Consider the following 27979-nt stretch of genomic DNA (forward strand, 5'->3'; position numbering starts at 1 on the left):
GCATCTCCAGGGTTGGAGATGTGCTGATTAAGGGGAGGGTGAAGTCCTTTGAAGAGTTGCAGAAAGAGTATGAGTTGGGGGCATCCGAGTTTTTCAGATATGCTCAGGTGCGTCATGCCCTGCGGTCAGTCCTTGTGGAGGGTGAGAGGGTGCCTGAGTCCTCTCCTTTGGAGGACCGGATCCTTGATGGCCATATGCCAGAGAGCACGATCTCGCTCATCTACAAGAAACTGATAAATGTTCGGGCTGATATGCTTCTGGGGCTGCGGGACCAGTGGACCAGGGACGGACTCGAGTTGGATGATGAGGACTGGCAGTCTGCTGTTTCCTCTCCTAAGGAGGTTGCGATCCCGTCGCGTCTGAGGCTGGTGCAGCTCAAGATATTGCATCGAGTGTATGTGACGGGGCCGCGACTGGTTCATATGGGATTCTCTGAGGAAGGCCTATGCAGGAGGGGATGTGGTATGGTGGGTACTTTCCTCCATATCATTTGGGAATGTGGTGTCATCACGGAATTTTGGAGGCGAGTCCATGCGGTGATGGGGGAGGTGACGGGCATTGCTATGCAGCCGGAAGCGCGGTGTTGTCTCCTGAATGTCTGGGGGCCCACTGATCACGATGAGGCGCAAACCCAGTGGGTGACTCTGGGTAACATGTTTGCTAAGAGGGACATCGCGCGCTTGTGGGGTTCCGCGGGGCCCCCCACGTTAACCGCGTGGAAAGAAAATATGGACTGGAGCATGCTCAGGGAGAAGACAGTCTATTGCGCTAGAGGCCGCCCTCGTAAGTGGCATGCCATCTGGGGGAGGTGGAATCAATACAGGGGGGGAATATGTCTTGCCCCTGATCTGGATCCCCCCGAGGAACAGCTTTCTTCTTGATCTTTTTTCCAGCTTAGTATGCAGATGTGATGGTTAATTGACTTCTTGGGCCTCTGCGTTCCCCCCGTTTTCCTCTTTTCACAGTACTGTAACTGTTAGACGATTGGGGTCCGGCTCCCCCCTGAGGGGCTAACACCGTGGGTATTCAGTGTTGTTGCCTTGCTGGGGTTTGTTGTGTGTTTGTAATTATTTAAAAATGGAACCTTTTCACTGCTCCTTCAATGCACTGTGGACGCTTCTTTGTCCTCTCCTACCGAAGCTGCCGAACCTCCGGGTTGTCGGCTGAATAGCTGTGTCCAGATTCTTGAAGAAATAAAGGTTTTATAAAAAAAAAAAAAAAAAAAAAAAAAAAAAGAATGAGTGACACAAACGTCTGGTACACCAAGTCAGAAGCCATTTCTAAATTCAGTGCCACTACCAAAGAGATCTTTTGGATGGTAGCAGAATCAGTTTTCTCCCATCAAGTATTAGCTGGGACCAACTATCTGCTATGGATAAATCTTGTTTCATCTGAGGTAGCAGACTCCTGATTCCCTCATCAAGATCTCCATGTCTGTTTATCAGCACAAGGGCAGTAGAAGCCACAGTGATGGATGTGTTTTTAGGTTTTATGACTGACCTCCCCTTTAAATGATCTGAACAACAGCCTTCCTTCATAACGTGTTTGAATAGTAAGTTGAGTGTTGGCTCTCATTAGCATATAAATGTCTGGCAACATTCAATCCTCAGGGGGGGGGGGGGGGGGGGGGGGGAAACAAATTGCGACCTTCTTTTATATTTTTTGTTACAAGAATGGGTGCCCACGAGGGATGAGTAAAATCAGGTCAATGAGAATGTTTTATCCTTCCCACTAACCAGTACAAACTTAGCCATTAAACTAGTGTCAAATTAAAATAATCTCTAGCATGTATGGATTTGAAACATTAACAAGAGGGTTATTCTACAACAGGACCACTGTAATTGGACTGAGCGACATGTCATCCCCACTCCGTCTGTAAGAAGGCAACAATCTAGATCACTCCCAAATCCACTGATATTCCTTTTCATTAAACAATTGCTACTTCACAGTGAATGGCATTAACAACAAAAACATTTTCAGTCCCTTTCACTTCTCTAGTAAACATTATTGCATTAAATTGGTTTCTTTTACCTAATACATTTCAGCTTTTGTGCATGTCATGTTAAATTCAAACGGACTGTTAAAACTGTGTACACCTAGAAACAAAATTTACTGTAGGCAACTGATGTTATACTGCGTCAAGTGAAAGAAGGTGTGGTTCTCATCTTGGACTTCCTCAGAGATCTAGACTGTTTTTTATAAGGCAGAATGTTATGACATTCTGCTGCTTCAATAAAAACTGCATTTCATCTCTCATATTTATATGCCCATGAGCAAAAGATTCTCACCCAATGAGAGAATCGAGAGGTCTAGCTTTCCCATCTGTAAAATATGAATAGATGACAGTACTACAGCATTAGCATGTTAACTATTAATCTAGAATGAAGGATCTGATAATGCAGACAATTTAAGTAAGTTATGCCTACTGGGCATATAGCGGTCAATGTAATCAGCATTAGTGAATACGACTTCCCAACTGAGCCTTTTGGAAATGTTATGAAAAAGTCCCATGTCAATACGTAGTTAATTGTGGAGTTAAAGCTTTCAAATGTACAACCATTTTTAATGAAGATCATAGTCTGCACTGGCTGTGACGATCTAGAATATCATGTGAAAGCATTATGACTTTTAAAAGATGTGTAAATGTTTCAAAACCGAAGTTGTGCATGGCCTAAACCAAATGTAAAAGTCTGTTGTGGCCTATCGTTAAGGTCTGCAACAAAATGAACCAATAATTTTGAAACAAGCATTATGAATTTTTATAAGCATATAACTCCTCGGATAAGGTGAATGTTGGTTTGGACTACAAACATTTTGTGGGATCATTAGTTATCTCAAGTCACGAATGGATTATTAATGGTATCAATCTAACTCCTGAATAAGTGCTTTCTTCTCAGGGGGCTTACCACCTCCCCAGGACTTCCTTAGTTCATCTGTGAGGTGTTCAACCTCCTTCAAGTTGTCAACGTAGTTTTTATATTCAGTATGTACTTCTACTGAAAGTAGAGTTAAAGCGTCCGTGTTCTCATTGGCCCAAGACAAAAGGAATTGACATTTCTTCTTGGCATTAAACATAATTTGTTTCTTTTCCTTTGGGGCTAACTTTCTGGCCTTCGCCAGAAGCCCGGCTAGGTGAGACAATGCAGCCAGAGTGTAATTCTCCCTTTCTCTGCCGCTTCCACCCATCAAAATATGAGCAACAGCGAGAGCACCTCCTTGCGGGTCACCATGACTACCTCTTGCAAGGACAGCCTGGATGCCAGCCTGCAATGCCTCAGCAGTCGAACCAAAGACCATTGTGGAGCTGAGGGCACTAGAAATTCCCAACACAACATCACAAAACTCTTGCAGAATAAAGTCTTCATGAAGGTCACCATTGTAGAGCTTTAGACTGTAGGCGTACGCATACAAGGAGTTGACCAGGCTGAACTGGACTAGTGGAGAATAGCTGCGGGTCAGAGAGTTTAGCGGTGGTATGGCTTTGGGAACAGTTGGGGTGAGAGTGCGGTTGGGGGTGGGTGGAACACAAGAGTTGTCATTTACTTGATTTTGGAGGTGTGCTTCTTCTTCCTCTCCAAGGAGGCCTGGAGTCTGGCTTAAGATTGTGCTGAACTGCTCTTTTTGGTCTTCAATGGATATACCATTCTTTTCTTTAGGTGATTCAAATATTTTCCCATCACAATGTCCTTGCCTCTTCACACCATTAGCTTTTTGACATTTGGGGGAAGGTATCAGGTCAGTTTTTTGTCCTCCTAGTATCATTGTGTCTCCCATGGCCTGTTTGTAACCAGTTTGCGTTTTCCTGAAGGATTGCGCTTCTTCACCTTGCTCTGGTCTTTCAACACTATTCATCAGCCTTTGTTTTGAGAGTGGCACTGGTTTAGTTTGGTCGTCCAACAGGATAACATTACTGTTGCATTGTTCAAGAAGCAGGTCTTTACACAAAGGGGTATTATATCTGTTTTCCGTGCCCCCTGATCCAGCCTTCTTTGGGTAGCTGCAAGGATTTTCCACATGTGAAGTTACCTCCGTCCACTGCTCGGCTACACTATCATGGCCATCTCTCTGCCTCGCGGTTTCGGAAGTTCTGTCTTGGCTACTCATGGTTTCTGCAATCTCTATATCTTTCTTTTCAGCTGAGGTTGTGTTGTCACTTATTAGCATGTTGTTTATCGGTGTCACTGTCCCATTGGACTGTGACTCTTTTGAGTGTCTGTGTAACAGGGACATATCAATCGTCTGTTGTTTCTCAGACCTCACTTCTACCTCCTGCACCATGATGGGCCCCTCATGGCTCTCCCACCAAGGCTGCCAGGGACTGACCAGGGCCCCAAGTCCACCACTGTCCAAAAGCCTTTGGAAATCCTTCTGCTCCGCCAGAGTAAGCCTCTTCCACAGTGCTTGTGTATTCGCGTCATCCTCAACTAGTGGACTTGCACACTCCACATCTTCCTCTTCTGTGTTCGAGTCCTCCAGGCTTACCACATCCTCTTCTTCTGTCCGGAGCTGGTCTTTTCTCATTCTTTTTAATATACCTTCGATATCCCCTTTTCGCCCTTCGTTCCTAGCTACCTCCTGTAATCCCCGCAGCACCTCATCCCGGTAGAATGCCTCGGAACAACTACGATGCCGCACGCCACGGTAACAGCTCAAGCTACAGTAAGTCACGTTACACCGGGGGCAGGTATAGCGCGAAGGGACTACCATGCACAGGGCACACGGGCCATCTCCTACAGGGGAGGATACTCCTTCAAAGTTAGGAGAGCGATTATTAACCGCAGCCTCCATTACTCATTAGTCCTTCCTCAAAAGCCAAGCTACAGCGCTGTTTTAGATCACTGCCACAGCTGCTCGTGGGATATTGAGCCAGCCACAAACACAGTAATGTCGCACAATAATGTCGCACAATACCAGCAAATCGGATAGACGGAACCTGAGCGCTGGCTCTACCACAGCCAATCACAAAAGCTTTAGTACTCCCCTAGCCGAATGGATTGCGGATAGAGAAAGGGCGGTTGAGAAAACGAAAGCTGAAGTTAATAACCTGTGACGGCCGGGCTCTTCTGATTTCACAAACATATATTAACTAGAACTACCACTGTTGTGCTTCAGTGAATCATAACTGAGATAGAAACCAATTTGATGTTTGTTACCGTCGGTCTGATGACTGAATACTACAAATCTAGCGGCCATATTAGAATGGGGTACTTCTTTAACATTTTAGCGTAAACTACTACAGACGTTCCTAAATCATTGAAATTACTCTTTAGATCGTAGTTCATTAAAATAAAATCCATGGGTAACAATGGTTAGGTATCACAGTACAAACATTATGTTAAAATATTAGATTACTAACACGTGTAGCCTCATATGTAATTCTTAGTACCGAGATGGGCCATAAGTGAGAGCGTTATGCTTCAATGATGTAGAGCCGAGAAATAGCCGCACTTTTATTGCAGCACATCGGAATGTACGATAATTCAAGATGGCTGCCAGGGTTGTGATCCGCGGTCATAGGGTTGACATGTGGTACAGATAATAAGAACTGGTACAGCAGCTGAGCTGCTTGTCTGATGCATGGGGATGGCTACGATGTTAGGACTGCGGTTGTTACAGCGACTTCAGGCTGGTGTTAGGGTCGGCCTGGGTTTCAGAGTGCAGGTAAGATAGTAACCGTAGCAATTTCAGTCACGTGGAGCTTGAAGAGGAGAGCTTCAAGGTTAGAAGGTTTTAAAGGTTAGAGAAGTAGGGTTCCCATATAGCGCTATAATGTCACCTGTGCATAGCTGTCAAGTTTTGAGTTTGCTTATGTCTGAAATTTCCATACTTGCAGTCTACATACATGCCAACATTTTAATACGGGGGGGGGGGGGGGGGGGTTTGAAACCAAATGGGGGACGGGGGGCGTATTTTTCCTATTGATGTACATTGAACCGCAGGCAAACGTGCTCAAATAAAGCAGTTTTTGGCTTAATAAATCAGGAGTCTCCCACCTTAATCGGGTCCTTTGGCATGCATGAGTCTGCTGATGATTGACATTACATGGCCTCATGTGTGACACTTTCAGTGATACTATGTAGCAAACTGCATTCATTGCCCCCAAATGAGTGCAGCCTACTAACAACAGTAACTGACGCATTTGTCCTCACCACCATGCATCCTATACTACTTCCAGCACCATGACTTCCATGCGAGCCCAGCTTCCGTGCCTCCTGCCAGCATTGGCTCCCACCTGGTCCTCTAGTGAAACCACTGACACCCTTCAGGTTCTAAGAAACCTATACTTCTACCAATTGCATTGCAAATACAGGCTCCCTGCCGGCTTGTTAGCACCCTCCCAGCTTTTCTTAGCCCCAAGATCTGCAGCTCACCAGGCAGCTCTCAGGGTGACGGCTTGTAATGGTTATAAGTTACACTGCTGGGCTAGAGTGCCGTGTGCTGTGTGAAAGACCAAGGGACGTCTAGTTTGCCAGACTAATGGATTTCAGTATGGTGATAGGGGGGACATGTACTGAAATGTGTTAGTCTTAACCTGTGATATGTTGCACATGGCAAGGACTGCCTGTGCAATAAGCGCCATAGACGTGGGCTTTTAATTGCTAAAGGCACATTTGTTTGCCAATTTGATTCAGTTGAATTGAATCAGGACTCCAAATAGTAAAAAGTATTTATGTCACGGAAACCTACGCTAGTCAAAACATGATGACATTCCTGGAATTATTGTGAGGTCAACTATTGACTTTAAACTGGGCTGTTCGTGTAGTGATATGGTGAAGGCTTTGCTGATATTTTCTCTTCTTGTAACTTTCATTTCTTAGGTGGAAGTAGTTTGGAGACTTGTATTTACTTTATTGGTACTCATGTCGTTGCACAGGGCTCTTACATGTATTCTCATGGGCTCTGGTTTCGTGCAATTTCTAGGTTCCAAATGCAGTGGTTTAGCAATTGAAGTCACCTGGACAACAGATAGATCACCTTCCTCTTCTGGGTCCTTTCATTTGCCAACAAACTTGATTCTACATTGACCAAACCTGTGACAAGTCATTCTTCTCACTGTGGCGACTGTCCTTCCACATATTTGGCGACAAGTAAAGCTGATGCAGGGGACTATTGAGTGCTTCTCTCAGTGCTAATTGCTTGCTTTCAAACTTTTTTTGAAGCTGGTATGCTTTGCTGAGCTTTGATTTACTGTCTCTCAGTGGACTTAGGAAGCAAAAACTACCTTTCTGAGGTAAAACATACTTTAGTCGGTTTTAAAAACAGATGCTTAAGTATCACCTAATCACTACCATTTGTGACTGCAGGAGCAACCTTGCAGGTGTAACCTTAAACGTATCATAGAAGGGTGCAGCACTTTCAAAACTGTGCGAGATTAGTACGTTTTGAGGAACAAGCGCATATGACGAATGAAGTATGTATTTGCTTCAAGAGGATTGAAGGTGTGTCGCAGCTCTAATTTATTGGGTAATATACATGTTTGAAGAAGTTGAGAGACTGAGAGTTTAATGGTGTTACCCATTTTAATCAAAGTCTTCTACATGTTTTTTAAAAAACATTCTTTAATACATTTTGATAACATCAGCAAGAAAACCAGATAACAAATCTGTCATACACATATGCCAAATAAGAACCATTCACTGGGATGGACAGATCCACAATACAATATGAAAATATACAATACATAATACGTAATAGCCAGTCCCATGTGTCCACATTTAATCGCTAAGAAATATGATGAGTATGTGAGAGTGTTGGGTTCAATCAAAGGTGGACCTGGAAGAGTTACCAGTCTCATCCCTGGAGGCCCAACCTGAGCCTATAGGATCCAGAAAGGCAGACAGAAGCTTGTCCCAAGTATCAAGATCCTCTTCTAGTTTTTTGTTGGTCCTACATTTTTTCAGTGTCACTTCCTTTGACACTGCTCATTCAGCCACATCGTATTCCCAGTGCTGCAGGTCTGGGCCCCCGCGCCCATCAAAATGATTGCAACACAGTGCTTGGCAAGTACCAGAAGTATATGTATGAACTTAAAAGCCATTTTCTGCATCAAATGTTCCCGTGGAGGCAAGTAATCTGGTCTGCCGGGCAGGGGATCGGGACTACTTCTGCTACTCTTTCTACCACCCTTTCCCAAAAGACATTGACTAAGGAGCAGCGCCATGTGCGGTTCAAGAATGATGATGTTGGGTGGGGTGGCACCGCTGGGACCTGGAAGGGACTATCCTGTGCAAAGTGTATGGCGTCACATATGTTCAATGCAAATAGTGAAAATGTGTGAGTTTAAATCTGGCTTTACTAAAAATAAATGATACAGCCCACACATGCGGCCCCACTACAAATCTTCAAGCTAACCAGCTCTGCACTCAAGGCTGCTCTAGCGGGAGGAGGAACCTGTCCTCTATCTGCTAGCATAGCCTTGTAGAGATGCCTAACCTGCTGTCATCCTTTCCCCAACTCCAGTATGGCCAGGAATATGTGAGAAGTGGGAGGGGCCACTGGAAAGTAGGTCCAGATGTCCCTGGTACCAGCAGAGAGGATGGTGTACTGACTGAAACATCCCGACCCAGAGTTAAGCTTCCTTAGCTACCTCAAATGTTATAAATTCTTCATTAGGGAAGAGATACCCTAAAGTGTCACAGCCACCCTCCCGCCACGGGGTCATGTCAACCGAGCTTGTGAATGTCTGAAACACTGGTAGATTCCAGAAAGAGTATTCCCTGGCAAAGGGGGGCCCTCATTAGCACCAATTTAACTATGTGCTGCCACATATGCACAGTGTATCTCACCAGATATGGCCCAAACTCTCCCACCTACCTACCCTCTGCCATCAGGATCTGAAGCAATGAGATGGCATTGGAGTTGTCCCGGAGCAATGTCTTCTCCCAGTTTTCCCTCTGCGTGAGCCAGTGTGCTGCGTGTTGTATTTGTGAGGCCAAGTAATATTGTTCCAAATGAGGAACCGCCAATCTCCCTTCTATTAGAGGTGGAAATAGGATGTCTCTGCCAACACAGGAACTGCGCCTTGCCCATATCAGAGAGGAGTGCCGGCTGTTTAGTTGCCGAAATATGGCCGAGGGGATACGATCGAAGGAATGTTGGATGCATTAAAGGCAGCGCGGCATAAGGACCATTTGGAAATGGCTACAAGTCTCATTAGGGAGAGCGTAAGGGTGTTCCTAAAGTGTATGGATGAACGATGTTGTGTTGCAAGCGTTTCTGAGGGGTGTGCCCTACCATGACACCCAAGTAGTGACACCTGTCTGTCTCCTAACGCAGGAGAAGGGCTGGCAAAGTCGTGGGGTCCTGAGACCACAGTATACCCAACGGGAAGAGCAAGCACTTCCGATAATAGATCCGAAGGTCTGAGACCTTCAAAACCTGTTTAACAACAAGCAACCGGGTAAGCGAGTGTTTCGGAGTGGACAAATAAGAGTGTCATCCGCGTATAGGGACACTATGTGGGTAGTTTCCCCCACCGTAATTCCCCAAGCGCCATCTTCGACTGAACCCAGGCTGTCATCGACTGAACAGCAAGGGCAAAGAGAAGCGGGGACAGGGGGCACCCTGTCATGTTCCCCTGTCCATGGGCCAGTTCTTGTGACATCATTTACCCACTAGCACCCTGGCGACCGGCCTTGTATACAGCAGTTGTATCCAGTAACGAAACCGAGGACCAATCCACATGGCACTCAGTACTTGCTTGAGGTATGGCTATTCCACTGTGTCAAAGGCCTTTGCAATCTCTATAGAGAGAATGGAATGGCCAGTTCATCCTCCCTCCACTCCTCCTCGTGCAAGATGTGGGCCAGCTGTCTAGGATTGTGACCAGGAATGAAACCACATTGATCCTCCTGGACCAATTGGGGAATGATGAGACACAGCTGGAGAGCAAGGGCTTTACTAAGGATTTTGATGTCAGTATTAATCATGGACAAAGGTGTGTACAAGGAGTGATCCGAGCTGTCAGACCCTGGTTTGAGCATTATGGAGATGCAACACTTCCACATGGATTTTGTCAGGACACCAACTGTGTTGGCTTCCTGGTACACTGCTAGTATGTGTTGGGTGAGGGAAGGAGGAAAACCCTGATGGAATTCTGCAGGAAGGTCATCGCCTCCCAGGGTCTTGCAACGGGGGAGTTGCCTAAGCGCCCTCCCAGATCTCCTCCAAAGTGAGGTCATCCTCTAAGTCGGTCTGGTGTTACAATGGTTCTCCTCCTTCCTCCACCACAGATCACAAAGAGTCTAGGCAAACCACTCCCTCTCCAGTACTCATGGGTGTCCCCCAAGGGTCCGCCCTATCTCCTATCCTCTTCAACCTTTTCTTGGAACCTCCAACAAAATCACTAAATTCCACGAACATTCTGTACCATATGTACGCTGATGACACACAACTTTATTTGAAAATCTCGTTCATCTCATTCAACACTACCCCTCGGGCTACACAAAATTGGTTAACTGAGAACCATCTACTGCTCAAAACCTCCATAACTGAATTCCTTCTCATCTCTCCCCCCAAACCACATCCCTAAACTAGACCTTTGGCTGAATCACCTCACGGCCTTCAACTGCACCCCCCTCACCATAGACTCCGCCAAATCTCTTGAAATCTCCCTGGACAAGCACCTGAATATGAAAAATCATATCGGCAATGTGTGTAAGGAAGCTAACCACTTGATGAGGACCCTGAGAAACAGCAAACCATTCCTGCCACAAAAGGATTTTAAGCAGGTGGTCCAAGCACTGGTCTTGCTGTGGCTAGACTACCTTAGCACTGTTCTGTGGCCTTCCCAAATACACCCTGACTCCACTAAGGGCATCACTGAACGTTGCGGCCAGATTGGTCACAGGTACCAAACGAAATGAGCACATATCTCCCAGTCCTAAGATCTCTCAAATGGTTACCCTACGAAGCTCGAATTCAGTTAAAGATTGCCATTCTGGCACACAATGCCCTGCATTTCAAAACTCCCAGGTACCTAGCGCAAAAGCTTGAATTATCCTTTGGTGGGAGAGCTTCAAGAAGCGCTAACACTTTCCTCCTGAAACCACTCCTCCTTAACAAAAATAGAACTTGTCACGAGCCTTCTCCGGCGCTGCCCCAAAGATATGGTACTCTCTTCCACCGGAAGTACGCAGAATCTCCCCGACTGCTTTCAAACTGGAAGCCAAAAGATTCCTAATGGACAAATTCCTGCCTTAATCTGGGCTAAGTTCACTGGCTCGACATCATTGATCCTACAACCATTGTTCCATCATGTGATGCTGCTCTTCTTTACCGTATTGTGTGCCCCCTTCGTAGCCCGCCATATACCTGTTTATTGTATTACTCTCCTTTGTGTCATTTGTCTGTGAATCATGCGATTATTCATGTTGTGTATTCTTATTTGATGTCGATATTGGGTTTATGACCTTCCTTCTACCCTTTTATAAAGCGCTCCAATATCCTTCGGGATCTTGTTTGCGCTATATAAAACTTTATAAATAAAAATAAGTCAGCGACTGCCTCGGCATCCAAGCAAGGGAGGGGCATGAGATTTAGGAAAGCTGTAATGCTTTCCAGGGCTGGCGGATTAGGGCTTCGGTAAATGCTTTCTAAGTGAGCCCTGAAGGCCTCAACAGTATCCCACTGGGTGCATGCATCCCTAACCATAGAGTTCCTAAGATGGAGCACTAGCGCAAGAGGAATCTCCCGCTAAGGAGCCTGGCCAAGAGGCGTCCCAAAGGGTCACCCTCTCTATAAAGGAGCTGACAATAGGATTGGAGGATTTATTTTTCGAGCCTATCCCTTACTTCCTCAACATGTTGTCAAGCCACCAATTCAGTCCGGTGCTCACAAGTACCATCCTGTGACGGCAGTACATGCACTAATCAATTCCCGTCCCCCCCCGCAGGAGCTCCGACTGGAGCGTGCGCCTCACCCCACTAGAGAACCCCATGCAGCGGCCCCAGATCACCGCCTTCATTGCCTTACGTTCTGTCACCTGGTGTAGGGTGGATGACCAGTTGAGCTCAAATAGTTTGAGAGTGACTGCAGGTTTCTCCCCCCTTCTACATCCTGAAGAATCTCAGGCTCAACCCTCCATCCCAAAAGTGAGTGGGGTGCTTTCCCCCTAGCAAACTCGCAGGGCACCGGAGCATGATCGAAAAGATACTGAGATAGGTGGACCACAGAGCGCACCCTCCCCTCTATAGAGTCCGAAACCAGTAAACGATCGAGTCGACTAAGTGTATTGTGGTTGGGGGGAGTAATAAGTAACCTCCCTCACGTTAGGTTGGTTGACCCTCCGCCTATAAGAGAATTTCAGATTAGTCACTGCTCCCTGGAGAGAGAGTGACATCCTGGGTTTAGTAGTCAGTTGAGGTGGGTATCTATCCAGACCATAGGGGTCTAAGCATACAGATCCGGGGGGGGGGGGGGGGTTCTGATTGCTATGAAGCAAGAACCCTCACACACTCAGATGGGTGTCATTCTTTGCCATTGGGAAGCTCCTTGTTGGGCCAACCCTGCAATGCTGAACGGGCCCCTTAAGGGTGCTCTTTGCCTAAGGTCTTTTTAAAATAAGACACGATCAAAGTGGAGGTGCTGTGTGTGTGTGTAGATTGGTATAAGTGTGGTATAAAAATAACTAAGAGACCCTGAAAGTTTTAATACGTGGGACCTCTTGTTGTAAATAAAAACAAAGGGTGGTTGCGTTGGGGACAATGATCTGGTACAGCTTAAAGGAAAGTGAAAATGCTGGTCACCATGTTTCATGTAAAGTCCCTCTGGATCTGGGCACTTCTTCAGGGCCATGTGTCAGAATTTCCAGATTGCGATTTACACAGGAAAAAGCATTTCAGAATTCTACTCCATCACTGCGCTGGGTAAACTATAGTAAATTCACCACAACACCCCAGCAGGTTGGGAAGGGGAAGTGGCTAAAAGGGTGACTGCCACAGCGAGCCTGGATGACCACCTTCTATGCCTTTTGTTTCTATTGTCTGCCTTTCTTCTTAATGTGAATTGTGGTGATGAAAACCACAGTAACAACAACAGCATTCAATTAAGTACATTTGCATAATCTCTCTAAATTACCTCTAGATTCTTTATATCTATCTATTTAAACTCTTCCCTCTACTCTTTACCTGTGTACTCTATGGCATAGATTCTCTCTAGAAATTATGCCAATAAACTCTCAATAATCAATTGTAGGAAATTCTTTGGCATCCTCATTGTAAAAAGGCTGCATATAACATATATTACAATTCCAATAGTCTTATTTTAGTTGAACCTTTTCTTGTACTTTAGCTGGTTGCTATATATATATATATATATATATCAGTGGCGGCTGGTGGATTTGAAAAGTGGTTAGGTGCATATTTAACATCAAAGTTGTAACCCCTGACGAGCCCCACCCAGACCATCCATTTAATTGCCCAGTTGCAGTGCCCTAATGCATTGCACTGATTTTGGGAGCTTGAAGGCTATCAGCCCTATCAGAGTTACTGCCCAGAGGGTCCAAGGCCATGCCTGCCCGTCTCTCCTGGACTCATCATATATAAAATCCCCCCGTCAGCCGCTTCATGTTACCATAATCTTGCTCAGGAAGGGGAATGCAGGCCAGGGAAAGGGAGCAGACACACAATCTACACACACAAGTACTGATACAAACACACACTTAACTCGTACACCCACTCACCTCGGGCACACGCTCAAACATAAATATGTGCACTCACACGCAGACATACGCGCATATATACTTATACACACAACCAGTCGCGCTCAAGCATACTCCTATGGACTCTCATACAGGCAAACTCGCTCACACAAATTATTCATGCACCACAAGCGGAAGCTACTTGCTTTTCCAATCGCAGCCAGCATGATGAGCGGGTAGGGGGTGGAAATGGGGTTGTGGTCGTCGCGATGGGGGGAGGCTGGAGGGGTTCGTTTAATTAAAAAAAATATATAAAATAAAACTGAGTTAACTTACCATCCTGCGCCGCTGCCACCTCAGCTGCCTTCTGGATGGGTCCGACCGTCTGACTCCCGCCGTCCTGCCTTTTCGAATTCTGCATCGTCATTAGGAAGAAAGGCAGCCTCCCTCCCTCCCCTCCGCCAATCACAACGCTGCAATGGCAGCGTTGTGATTGGGGAGGCGAATCGGAGCGCGCCCCACCCGGGCTATTTTCTCTATGTAGGCTGCTGCATGCAGCAGCCTACATAGAGAACAAGCATTGGCATAGCCAATAGGTCTCGCTTTTGGGACCTTACAAGTGTTTAGCCATGCAACAGTTGCATAACTAAATACTTATAAGGTCCCAAAAGCGAGACCTATTGGCTATGCCAATGCTTGTTTCTGTTTATTACTGCTCTGTAGTAAAGGCATCGCACGGGTGCCACCATTACTACATAGAAGTAATAAACAGGAAAAAAAAACTGGCTCACGGAGAACATCAAAGCGGCCCTGCAGCCGTGAAAGTGATCACGATCAAATATCAAAGCGGCTCTAGGCTACAGTGGTAGCACTTTTTTGAGCCCTCACAAAAAGTCTCGCCAGACCAGCGCATGCGCTGGGTCAGCTGGGTCAGGCGAGACCTAAAAAGGGAGAGTGGGCGGTCCTGCTCGAGGGCAGGGGTGAGTGGCTTGCCCACTGTTGTGCATACTGACTGTTTGGTCGGCCCCCAGGCCGACCAAACAGTCAGTATGCACAACAGTGGGCAAGCCTCTTCCCCCCCCCCCCCTCCCTGCCCTCGAGCAGGAGCGCCCACCCCCAACCAGGCACTTCTGCAGTTCTGCTTTCTCGCCGTGCGAGAAGGCAGAAACATAAAAATGGTAGTTATTACCATTTGTTTCTGCCTTCTCGCACGTTGAGAAAGCAGTGGGGCAACGCCCCCACTGATATATAATATTGCTTTCATTCAACTTATTTCTTAAAAACCCGTTTGTTAGCTGATAAACATGTAATAGTTTAAAAAAAAATCTTTTTTTTAATATCTTTACTGTTTACCAACTGAAGCTGGAGATTTTCCTTATGCCTTGGGCTAGGCTAACTCCATAATAAGAACTGCTTTGCCTTCAATGTTCATCCAATATATGATCAGGTGCCTTTAATATTAGTCTATGCCTGTGAAAAAAGTATTTCATCCACAAGGTGTCCTTTGCAATTCTCAGGCTGTAGTTGAGAGAAGGTACAAGGGAAGAAAATAACGTGGTGTTAAAATAACGAATCCACAAGGACTGATGAATAGTGATAATTGTGGAAAGATATTGTAGGGAAACCAACCTCCGTTGCGGTTGTATACAACTTATCACAATTATCACTATTCACCAGTCCTAGTGGATTCGTTAATTTAACACCACGTTATTTTCTTCCCTTGTACCTTTTCTCCATATAGAATCCATACAAAGAGATTAGAGGTACTTCTTGGATTATAAATATAATTTTTCTTGATCTGAGGCAACATTGAGGTGGTGCCGTGTTTCTTAAATCACTTTAGAATAGTCACTGCCAAATGTTCGGAAATTGGATGTCACTAAATAAGTCACCAGAAACAGGCTTATTTTCATTTTCTGACAATTTTTGTTAGATCTCGCCTGGCGTAGACTGCGCAGACATGCGCAGTCTCGCTGGCAAGATTTAATGAGTTAGGGTAGATTTCTCTTGTGGGCTTTAAGCCCCGCCCCTCTTTTCCATTGGCTGCCGTCACCGTTTATGCTAAATGGTGGCCAGCCATTGGAAAAGAGCGTCTAGTGACGTACACTTTTCTCTTTAAGAGCCGTCCCAGTTGGACTGGCTCGGTTGCTTTACGTTTGTAGTAAAGGCTTTTCTTATCTTTATGGGGCCATGTGTTTCAAACATATGGCCCCATAAAGACAAGAGATCGGCTGCAGCGCGGTCCTCTTTCACTTTCGGGACCGCGTTGCTCTGCCTTGTTAGGTCTCGCAGCACTGCTTGTTTGTTTGTCAGGCCACGCCCCTTTTGGTCCGTGCATGTTCCGGGATTCCTTGCTTTAGTTGAAGGCTTGAAGCTAGAGCTGCATACACAAAACTACCGAAGCCTGCATGCACTTTGTAAAGCTTGCCTTCACATGTATTACGTGTAGGCAGAGACCACGCACCCGTCTCAGTAAAATGAAAGTGCTTCCGCTTATCTGTGTGCTGGGTGTGGAAGTGCTTGTGAGTCAACGTGCAGAGGGCGCCTTACTCTGAGATTAGTTTCTCACACCCCTATACTCCCGGCAGCCAAAGATCTCTCGGCAATCATTGCTTCCACTTAAACATACTTTCCCGATGAAAGGAAGCGGAGGTGGAGAGAAGGACTGCCTGGGAAGAGCTTGTTTCCCCGGTCCACCCCAGGAATGTAGGAGCTGCCTCATGCAGCCCGTAGAGCAGCATTAATAAGCATTCCTTTGCATTGCGCAGCTGTAATCTGCAGATGAGACTCGCTGTTCCACGTGTGCTATCTGAGGAGCATGATTAATATAGAGGAGGCACTTAAACGAGTCTAATGTTAATACGGGTGCACAGCGTTCTAAAATGACTCACGAGCCCATCTGGAATACCAAAAGTACCTTTTCGCAGCCTGAGGAAATGATTGAATATTTATTGATTGGTTGTCATTACTAATGAGGCTGTCACTCACTGCCGGCCTGGGCATCCTGCATAGCAGAATGATTATTCACAGAGCTGTCCAAGTATATTATTGATGAAGGGGCCGACCCTCCTCCTGTGCGCCCGCAGAGCGGCGCTAATGTTCATTGATAAGTCTAACTTTTATTCTAGTGAAAGTAATGTCTCTTTACAGCCTGAACAGAAGAATGTGCATTGTTTGACTTTTTACATAGTTTCATCCCTGTACAGCTATAGCTGAATGAATGAATATCCATTCATTCATTTGTCTGACTTTAATATTAGTGCATGGGTGGATGCGTCCTTTAATGCAGCCTGCAGAGGAGCATTATTATCCATTGATTAGCCTACCTTTAATATTTGTGATGGGCGCAATATCCTCTCTAGACAGTCTGAAGAGCAGAATACATATTAATTGTTCTGTCTAAAATATTATTAATGACTTCCTTCTGTGTGCCCTGCAGGGCTGCATTTATATCCACTGATTAGCACAGCTTTTCGTTTACTGTCTGGGCACACTACTGTCCCTTCGCATCCCGGAAAGATGATTTGATGTGCATTGTTTTGTTATTCATTAATAATACCCTCCCTGTGCAGCCATCATATAATTATTATCGATTGATGCATCTGACTTTATTACTAGCGAATGGGCATACCGCCCCAGTGCAGCATTGATCCTCATTGGTCACTCGAATATTCACGGCCCTCTATCACGATGGGGTTCCACGCCGGCCAGTGCAGCCCGAAGAGCGAAGAAATATTCACGGTTAAGCCTGCTTTATTCATGAAGGAGTGGAGCGTCCTGCACATCGGCGTTAATATGCATTGATTACAATAGCTTTCATTGGCTGGACACACTGATTTTCCTACGAGAACATGTAATAATCATTGATTAGCCTTCCATATTAACGATGACGCACCCTGTCCTAGTCGTTCATCCAGTGTATCCTGCAGTGCAACATTAATATTAATTGAACTGTTTAACTTTTATTACTGATGAGGAGGCCCAGTGTCCTCTGCAGATGATGGGCAGCTTCGATATTCATCCATGCAGAAGTTTAAATGGAATATTAATTGAGAGGCCCACTGTACACGCTTGCAGAGCAGCATTAATAATCATTCATCCATTAGTTTAACTTTTAAATTGATGAAGAAGCAGTGTGTACTGCAGCACAGCCTGCAGGGCAGCATTATATTCCTTCATTAAGTAGCTTACATGTATTATTAATGGAGGGGCGCACTGTACACCCTTGCAGCTTGGAGAGCAGCATTAATATAGGCCTTTCATTAAGTTAAAGGCATTTGCTTTGCTATACAATACCATTAGCAAAGCAAATGGCTTTAACTTAATCAAAGGCGAGACCCATTGCATTTTCAATGCTTATTTGGAATAGCGATCATCTTTTAACTGCACAAGTCTATCTAGAGACCGCAATGGTGATATGTTTTAGTAAAACAGCATGGGTTTCCACAGGCTCGAGGACAATACTTGAGCTGCTCTTTGCGATAAACATACTGTCACAAAGGGTAACGGACATCTGATGTTAGTGGTGGATATCTTTTACTCCCAACTTCTATACACTTGTTTGTTTCTTAGCCCTGAAGAAGTCGCTGCGCACAACAATTAAGCGTGACGAAACACGTGTTGGCTAAGGATCTCAGGATTAAACTGAAGTGACTGTTTAACGGAGGAACAGGATTGTTTTTTATTTTTGTCAATGATACATAATATATACTGTTGGCGTGTGCAAGGGACTGTTTTGGTTTATTTGTGTTTATCCACACATTGGGGAGGATGGTGGCTCTCCCCACCCTTATGCACCACAATCATAATTTTACACTAGTATATACTCACTGCGTATTTCCCAGGAGCGCTATTACCCTAGGGACACAATCCACCGACCAAGAAGTCCCACTGATCGGAATCTAGTCACCAAACATTTCCAGTCAGGTGCGGGTGAGAGACGCTTCTATTGCGTACAAAGTTCAGTTGCAGTGTACAGCATGAACCTCGTGCATGTGCATTAACGATGAGTGGTTCCCAGGAGAACAAAGACTAGACTGCTTCTCCTTCCTGCAGCTAGTGTCCACCGTTTTGGTTTTCTTTTCTGCTTGTTTTTGTAAGTACTGCAACATGACCTTTAGTTTTAATTTCCAATAAGGACACAGTTTCTTCCAATGAGGGTATTTGGTGGTACCTAACTTTTTCTGAACCCCAACTGGTCTAAATTTATTCTAATTATAACAAGTCATGACATTACTGACAGTACCACCCTCCAACGAGTGACCTGACAATTTGGGTTTATGGGCATGTTTTTTATGAAAAGTGTGTATTAACTTTGGAGTGTACACATTAACACACGGCTCCCAGGATCTCTTTAGGGCGGTTACCTTTCCAATCGGCTAAATATAAATGTTTCCTCTTGCCATCTTTGAATCTAAAAGTTTACTCACTTCATACTCTTCTGTTGAGTCCACTTGTATGGATACTGGGGGAGTGTTAGTTCGCAAATTGGGAGAACAGTTTCAAAAAAATGAAACCTGGCAAACCAAGTGGATCTCAAAATATACTGGAAGAAAGATTTTAACTGCTACTGGATTTATCATTTTATCAACCTGAAAAGAACCAACATATCTTGGTTGAAATTTCCTATTGCCATTTAAGTGCAAATGGCGTGTTGACAACCACATCTTGTCACCTCTTTTTATCTGCCTAAATCATATACGAAGCTTCTGTTCATTCACATTTCTTTTAACAACCTGAAATGTGTCTTGCAGTTCATTCACAAATACTTCAACTGCAGGGACCAAATTAATTGTTTTTACCCAGAAACACATTGGGGTGTTGACTATGATTGAGGTGGAAAGGAGTGAAGCCAGTAGATAAATGTATTGCACTATTATAGGCAAATTCTGCAACCCTTATTAGTCCTGGCCCCTCCTTGTCTTGAGCAAAAAGGTAGAGGAGCAAATATTGTTCCAATTCTTGGTTTACCCTCTCAGTTTGACTATCAGTTTCATGATGATAACTAGTGGAAAAGCACAAATCTATTGCTAATTTCTTTGTGAACGCCCTCCAGAATCAAGATACCAACTGAGTCACAATCGTAAATGATTATCTTGGAAACCCCATGTGCTTGTACTATATGTTGAGTAAACAACTGGGCCAATTGGGATGCTTGCTGTTTGTTTTTAAATGGTACGAAATAGGCAATTTTGGAAAAGGTACCTACAACAAGCATTTGCAATGCAATAGGTCTCTGAATTGCGAGATTTTGAGCTATTGGCATTGTAAATGACAGTGCCTTTTATCTATGCGTTTAAAAAATCTGTGTTCCTTCAGTATATTTAGCCTCAATTGTCCCTGGCTCTTCAGTTCTTTGATCCTTCCAAGCCTGTTTTCACCATTCCTCTTTAAGCCATTTTCTTTATCATCATCATCTTGGACATCAGAAGCTTCCCAGTAGCTTGTTAATGCCATTTTCTGTCCGCTGCTCCCTCCCATCCCACCCCCTCTCTTTGCCCACCTTCAAATTACAGGACAGTTGCGGTACAACTGCTGTCTGCTACCATCCACTTGTAAAGCTTCACATTGTTATGCATCTCTTCTTTAATGCAACACTTATTGGTATTGCCAATGCTTGATAAACCTTGCTTATGACTGCCTAAGATGCACTTGCAATGATGAGGACTTTTTGCGTGGAGCTGGTGTCCGGGTAAATGAACTGTGATATATTTTAAATAAATAACAAATTAAACTGTTCGTGTCGCCTTACGCTAAGTACACAAGTAATATATATGGGGTTACTGGTGCCCCGCCCATGCGCACACGATCACTTGCACAGACTAGAACACAAGTGTGTTTTTAAATGTCTTGTAAAAGAATGCACATTTCCCATTGGACTTACTGGTGTGATGTACTGCAGTAAAAATATATGCTCCTGCGCTTGTTTGGACGTCATGCTGTGTGAGCTATAAATATTTATTATTCTGGTGATGCAAGTCTGAATGAAGTGCAGCTAGAGACAATATTCTCCTTCAAAAACATATACTGAAGCGTGCAGTGCTGCTGCCCTGGACTTGAATAAAAGGTTTAACCAGGTCTATGGCCAGCATTCATTACACCAACATTGGCAGTGACTGGATTCTGTCTCCTCGCATGAATGGAGCCGCAGCCAGCGACTCGCTTGAGTGACGGTCTTACATTCTTCCCTTCAGCTGGGTTCAGAACATTTGCGTCAAAACACGTATTTGTTTGTAAATAGAATAATTGAAAATGCTCTCATCACCTCAGACCTAGTTTAAAACAAGCTGTCGCCATTGGCTTAAGTGCTTACCGACTTGATGAAGGAGACAGTGTAACGCCGCAAGTAAAAGATCCAGTCCTGATGGGCAGTCACAAAAGGAGACAGGGCGGTAACAAGGCGGGACTAAGAAGCCTCATTATCAATCAGAAGCCAGCATTTACCGTGGACGATGACGCCAGCCAATGAAAAATATGGGCGGAGCTTCCACGGCACTTCCACATCTGTCCCTACTACAATATGCCTTGCAAAGCGAGCAGCGCATGTGCTGCAACGCTAGGCTCGACCTAGTGCTCCGCAGAGTGAGCAGCACATGCGCTGCAACGCGAGGTTTGACCTAAAAAGGAAACGTTTAACCACCCTTTGTGTTGTTGCCCTGCACTATTAAATCCTCACTGCACCCTGCTAAAACCTTTGTTCCTCACACAGGAAATACGAACCTGCAAAGAGGCAACAAACTTAGTTTTTAACAGAGAGGAGCCGTGTGATATGGCGAAATTTAGCAAATACATAGTATTATTTAAGGACATTAATAATGGTGATCAATGCTCCAACTAAAATCACCGAAACAGTGAATTTTAACATTTTATATGGCAGGTTTACTCCACTTGGATAGATCTTTTAAAATGTTTTTATTAGCCGCTTTCTGAGCACATGATGGGACAACTATCCACTTTATAGTTCCCAGTCTGTATGCACTTTATGCACTGTTTTGCACACTTAAAATACTTTGCACAATAATGAGCTGATATTTAGCCACAGGTATTATTTATCATTCCCAAATTCTCATAGCATTTATTTAAAATCTGCCCCAAACTGCTATATATTACTGACATTACCTATGCTTGCATTTAAAATAATATGCACCACATGTACTGTTTGCACAGCGAAGATATTTTACACAGCAATTATCTGATTTCTAGCCGTAGGCTATGTTCACGATTTTTAAATTTTTATGACCTCTACTTAAATTTGGCATATAAATGTGTAATGTCCTTGATGACTGTATATGCCTGTGATTGCAACTTTTACAGTATCCCTCCTTTCTTGATAAAACTTGATTTATATTTAGGCCTTTGTACATATATTGTAATGATTTTAATTGATAATACAAAAAGGAATATTGACTGACTAAAGTGTTTTGTAATCATGTACTTGTATCCATTCCAGTAACAGAACAGGAGTTTGTAGATTTTTATGACAGTTGGTCACTTCCCTGTATACAAGATATACTTATTTATAATAAAAGTTGCAACAAACCACTGAATAAAATGAGCAATGTATTTTTGAATTAAACAAATGATAATGTCAGTTATGAAGACAGGAATAATGCAGTCCAGGAATCAGGCATGCTGGTTAATGGAAATGCAAGCATGCTAGTGAACAATCGGAAATGTAGACTGGAATGGAAATCCTGAATGTCATAGCTATAAAACATAAACGCACAAAAACTATCCACTCAATCTGTATCAATGTTTTTAATTTGAGAAATAAGCTTTCAAGCGCCACCCATTAGGAATGATCATGAGGTGGTACCGTATTTCTTCTCACCTGTAACCCTTACCCCTTTGAAGAGTTAGTTCACTTAAATCATGCTGACTATATAACGATTGCAAGGGCTGTACTGTGCGGGAACAGACTTTCACTCTCATCAAGGTTCTAGACTACCCGCACAGCTGTTAGGCTTATGGGGTTTACTTGGACATGGGGGAGGGGTCCAATTTTTGTAAGCAAGGTAGTACAGATATCAGTGGGACGGTGCCACTCTTACACGTTTGTCACTTTCACAACCTTAAATAAGCCTAAAAATAGAGTGAAACATTGAGGCTTAGTGTATGTACAAACACAGGAAGAGATGCAACATGCACAAGTGGTGCACAGAGGCAGCAAGCACAACCCAAATCCCGAGGTGCGGAGTGACCACACGCCGGACAGCGCAGACAAGGAAGAGGCGCCTGCACAACCTGGGAATTGAGGTCCAACGCCACAGAGGCTCAGGACTAAGCGACATCCTCGTGAGCGAGCGCTGTAAATACGATACCGTGTTGTGAGCGGCCTGTGAGCGTTTGCACCTTTGTTCATGCCGGGACCGGCTGACAACCTCAACACCACACAATGAGCAAGGGCATAGACTAACTCCGCAGGGTCCTCCTCTCTACTAGACATTTATTATACCGAACAATCTACCCCCTCACTCCCAACCCCCAAAATAACAAGTGGGTGCTATATTGATGCACTGTCTCGAGCCCTCCTCGACACTAGCACGTGCTGCCCATTTTCTGCCCTCACATATTACGCAATTGTTTTTAAAGCATCAGCTGGTGACTACGGCCACGCTGAACAGTTTCATATGATGGTGACGGACGAACAGACAGACAGACGCTCCTTGTTATACCAAAGCATACAGGTCTTTTTCTTCCATCAGTCCGAGGAGTGCGCAGCAGTGGTAGATAGTATAACACCTCAAGTAAAAGATCCAGTCCTGCTGGGCAGTCCCAAAAGGAGACAGGGCGGTAAGAAGGCGGAACTAAAAAGCCTCATTATCAATCGAAAGCCACCATTTATCATGGAGGATGACGCCAGCCAATTAAAAAATATGGGCGGGGCTTCCACGGCATTTCCACATCTGTTCCTACTACAATTTGCCACGCAAAGCTAGCAGCGCATGAGCTAGGCTCGACCTAAAGACCAAAACTGTATTGTATCCCTGTCTCAGTGGGGGATCTACATTGAGATCCATTGTGACTGTGTGCCAAGGATTCGGTGCAGTGAGTACATTCTGTAACTGACCCTGTGGAGCCTGTCTATTGGGTTTTCCTTTACAGCAAGCCTCGTAAAATGACGCACATAGCCTTAGCTGAGTCTCCATCTCTGGCCACCAAAAATGTATTTTTATAAGTTATGTGGTTTTCTTTATAGCTTTATGTCCTGCTAATGGGTCATCATGACACGCCTTAAGAGTTTTTTAAAGTTCTGTAGAGGGTAAGTATAATGTTCTTTGGGGAAAAAATGAGTTAATCCTTCACTCACTGGCGCAACGAAACTTAAGGGGGCCCCCCCTGCAAGGTACGTGGAGGGGCCCCTTCTGGACTCAATCGGGAGCTCTCCGGCCAGAATACTGCGCTGAGTCGGTCCCCTGGAGCTTGGGGGCCCCTCGCACCGCTGGGGCCTGTGTTACGCCACAGCCTTAACTTATCTTCCTGAACCATCTCCTCTAATGCCAAGATTTCTTCTTTAGAAAGTTTTTCTTGTATTTCAGTTTTGAAATCTGAATATTGCGTGGCCAATATAAACTTTTCACTTGGAATTATTGGCATCTTAGTTGGAATGTCATGAGGGAGTTCTTTATCAGTTCTGGATAGAGCATCTGCTTTTCCATGTATTGCCCCTGGTCTATAAGTAATCACAAAGTTAATATCTGCAAAATACAAAGATCATTTTGATTGTCTGCAGTTAGTATTCGAGCTGATTTAAAAAAATCTCTAGGTTGCGATAGTTGGTGAATACTGTTATCATATACAGAGCTCCCATTAAATAATGCCTCCATTCTTGGAAGGCATCCTTGACAGCCATTAGTTCCTTGTCCACAGTAGAATAATTTATTTCTGGAGTGGTTAACCTTCGAGAATGAAAGGCCACAGGATGCAATTGGACAGTATTCTTGTGACTTTGTGATAGAATTCCTCCAATAGCAGCATCAGAAGCATTAGATTTGACAAAAAATGGCTCTTCTGGATTAAGATGTAATTGAATGGGAGCTGATGTGACGGCCTCTTTCAAATAATTGAAGGCGGATTCTGCTTCAGTAGTCCTATTAAACATAACCTTGTTAACAATTCGAGTTATGGTGACTGACATTCTAAGAGAAATTTGGAATAAATCATTGGTAAAACTTGGATTTCCTTGATATTATTTGGTGCTAGGCAATCTTGCACTGCCTTCACCTTTATTTGATCCATTTTGACTCCTTTCAAAGACAAAATAAACTCTAGAAACTCGACTTGTCCTACATGAAAAGCAAATTTTTCGAGCTTCACCTATAAGTGATTATCTCGCAACCTTTCAATAATTGCGTGTTTGACATGTTATTCAAGATTGTTTGAAAAGATGGGGTATGTCGTCAATATAAACTACTGGAAGTCGATCCAATGCTTCCTAGGCAAGATGTCATTAACAAAATGTTGAAATGGTGCGGGAGCATTGCAGAGTCCATATGGCATCACTTGATATTCGAAGAGAGAAGGCTGTCTTCCATTCATCACCTTCGACTACTCTGATCAAATGATAGGCCTCCCTCAAATCCATTTTGGTGTAAATCGTGGCTTCTTCTACTTGGTCCATCAATACTGAAATCAAAGGGAAAGGATACCGATTTTTGATCGTTACCTGATTTAACACTTGATAGTCTACGCAGGTACAAAGATTCCATTCTTTTTTGGGGATTAAAAAACAGCAGGGAAGAGACTGGAGATTGAGATGGGCATATACATCCGTTAGCAAGGTATTCATCCAAGCATTTCTTCAAATGTTGGTGGTCAGACTCTGTCAGAGCGTATATTCTGCTGCACAGTAATACTGACCCTGGCTCTAATTAAATTTTACAGTAATAGGGCCTTTAGGAGATAAAGTTTTTGCCTCCTTTTTGTCAAATACTGTTGCCAAATCTTCATACTCTGAAGGCATTTCTTGTATTTCTAGAGCATAGATCATGGCACAATTTGAAGCCAAACTTGCAGCTGGGGAGTCTCCAGATTTTCTGTCTTTTCGTGGAAGCAATTTTCTTGACAATATTGAGAGTCCATAACCACAGTTCTTTGGCCCCAGTCTATTCTTGGGTTATGCTCAGTAAGCCAAGGCAATCCATGATTAACTAAAATTGTGGAGCATAGATCAAATTGAAAGTTATCACTTTTGTGTGGCAATCTGACACAATTCATTTAATTGGTTCAGTATCATCAGTGATTGGACCAGAGGAGAGATTTGTGTCATCTACCGTACAAACTGACTCCTAATTCTCTTTCCTGGATTCCCATTCGGGGAGCAAATTTGAAGTCACAAAAGTTGCCTGTTCCTGAATTTCACAGTGAAGGGCAAGATTAGATTGGGAGCAGCAGACTGGAGGATATTGGCTACTTGTTGTATGCCTGGAGTTGTCATAAATTGGGCTTCCATCAGGGATACTCCTTCTACTAATGAAGCTTATCTTTCCCCGACTGACTGGTCTTTGGTTTCTTAGGAACAATCCCAAACAAAATGCGAACGTCTTGCACAATACATACACAATTTGTTGCTCTTCCCTTTTCCTTCTCGTCTTTAGATAATGGCACTCTAATGGAACTTATTTGCATTTGTTCTTTGGCTGATACAGTATCTGGAGGTTTATTACTTTTTGTTTTCACTCTATCATACCTAGGAGGAAGAGGAGTGAATTCAGTTGTTTTTTCGCTCTTTCTTTCGCTTAGTATATGTTTAGTTTGTACCACTTTATCGATCAGCTCTGATTTTTATGCTGGTCGTTTGGGAACTTGAGCAAGAGAATTTTCTAAATAAATCTTTAAGGCCCCTGTCAAAAATGGCTGCTCTCTTGGACTCTGGCCAATTTGTCTCTACAATAATTTATGAAATTGAGCAATGTAGGCGATTAAGTCTCTGCTTCCTTGTTTTAATTCAAGTAGTTCTTTATCTGTGGCTTGAGCTATGGTTCGACGATCAAAGATTCGAAGAAACTCTTGCTTGACAGTTGTACAAGATGGGACCATTATTCGTGATCAAATGCATGGACCAAGCAGCCGCTTCACCACTCTGATAGGACAATATAAATGCTACCTTGAACTTTTTTTTCACAAAAATTACAGGTCTACATAAAAAGTGTAAGGAGCATTGGGTCAAAAATATTAGCGCCTTTATGGTGGGCTTCACAAAACTGTTCTGGAGGGGCTAGAGGGATTATTTGGGAAATTGCATGAGTATTCTGGGTTGACAATTCAGATTTCTGTGATGATATTCCTGTAGATCTTCCCTCTGTGGGTCAAGATATAGTACCTTTCACTAATCCATCTACATTTTGTCTAATCTGATGGGACTCTTGTCTAGACCTCCTTATCTCATTCTTTAATGCTCTATTTTGTTCGATAGCACTATTTAATTGCATTTCTTCTAATAACGTGGTCAAGGCCTTTAAATCTATACCCTCCCCCATTCTGTTGGGGTGGAAATCTATTCTGGATTTTCAGGGACTTGAATCTGTCAGAATTATCGATTGTGATTTCCAAAGGAAGAGAAGCAGCTCCAAATTCCACTCCACCACTGTGCTGGGTAAGCTATAAAAAATTCACCACAACACACCAGCAGGGGGGAAAGGGGATGTGGATAAAAGAGACTGCCCCAGGGAGCCTGAAGTGCCACCTTCTCACCTCTTGCTTCTATTGGCTGCCTTTCTTCTTAATGTGAGGTGTGGTGTTGAAACCTATAAACCACAGTAACAACAGCAGCATTCAATTCAGTACATTTGCACTCTCTCTCTAAATTACCTCTAGTGGCGGCTGGGGGGTGCGCCATGGAAAAAACCAACGTTTTTTTCACCCTTCGGGGTCCTTCAGGGACCCCCTGACAAAGGCTAGGGGGTCAGGAACTCTCTACCCTGCCCCCTTTTCACGTTCTCCACCTTTCTTTTTCACTGTCACACACAAAATGGCGTCCGACACTTCCCGATTTCGACCAATTGGAATGTTGACTGACATCTAACCACCAATCAGAATTACGCTCGCGGACATTTGGTGCACGCACGGTGCGCGCACGCACGGTGCGCGCATATAGATATTTATGTACTTTTAACTCAGTTTTCTCAGGAACTACTGAACAGATTGACACCATATATGCAAAAGGCACATGCCTGACCTGAGGACTACCTCTTTGCCAAATTTCAAGTAATTCTGTTCAGCCGTTCGGGCTGTACCTTCGACTAAAGGTCCTATGGGAAAATGCATGGGGAAAACGCGTTTTGGGGCCCCCCTTTTTTCTCGGCCCCCGCTTGACGAATCACCCCGAGACTTTCAGGGAAG

The 27979-nt window shown here is 44.2% G+C and overlaps 2 protein-coding genes across 2 annotated transcripts in view; one reads left to right on the forward strand and one right to left on the reverse strand.

Annotated features, from left to right (window-relative positions):
* Positions 1 to 1909: 1909 nt before the first annotated feature.
* Positions 1910 to 4909, reverse strand: ZNHIT2 (zinc finger HIT-type containing 2). Its single transcript, XM_085625463.1, has one exon. It carries the CDS (start codon positions 4786 to 4788, stop codon positions 2863 to 2865), a length of 1926 nt encoding a protein of 641 aa, XP_085481589.1. The 5' UTR covers positions 4789 to 4909; the 3' UTR covers positions 1910 to 2862.
* Positions 4910 to 5457: 548 nt separating this feature from the next.
* The window catches only part of MRPL49 (mitochondrial ribosomal protein L49), an 81389-nt gene continuing 58867 nt past the window's right edge, over positions 5458 to 27979 (forward strand). Inside the window, exon 1 of the mRNA XM_085627942.1 lies at positions 5458 to 5661. Coding sequence (XP_085484068.1) covers positions 5578 to 5661 — 84 coding nt within the window. The 5' untranslated portion in view covers positions 5458 to 5577. The remainder of the gene's footprint in view (positions 5662 to 27979) is intronic.

The sequence above is a fragment of the Triturus cristatus genome, chromosome 9 (genome assembly GCF_964204655.1).
Source record: "Triturus cristatus chromosome 9, aTriCri1.1, whole genome shotgun sequence".
In the NCBI taxonomy this organism is placed as follows: Eukaryota; Metazoa; Chordata; class Amphibia; order Caudata; family Salamandridae; genus Triturus; species Triturus cristatus.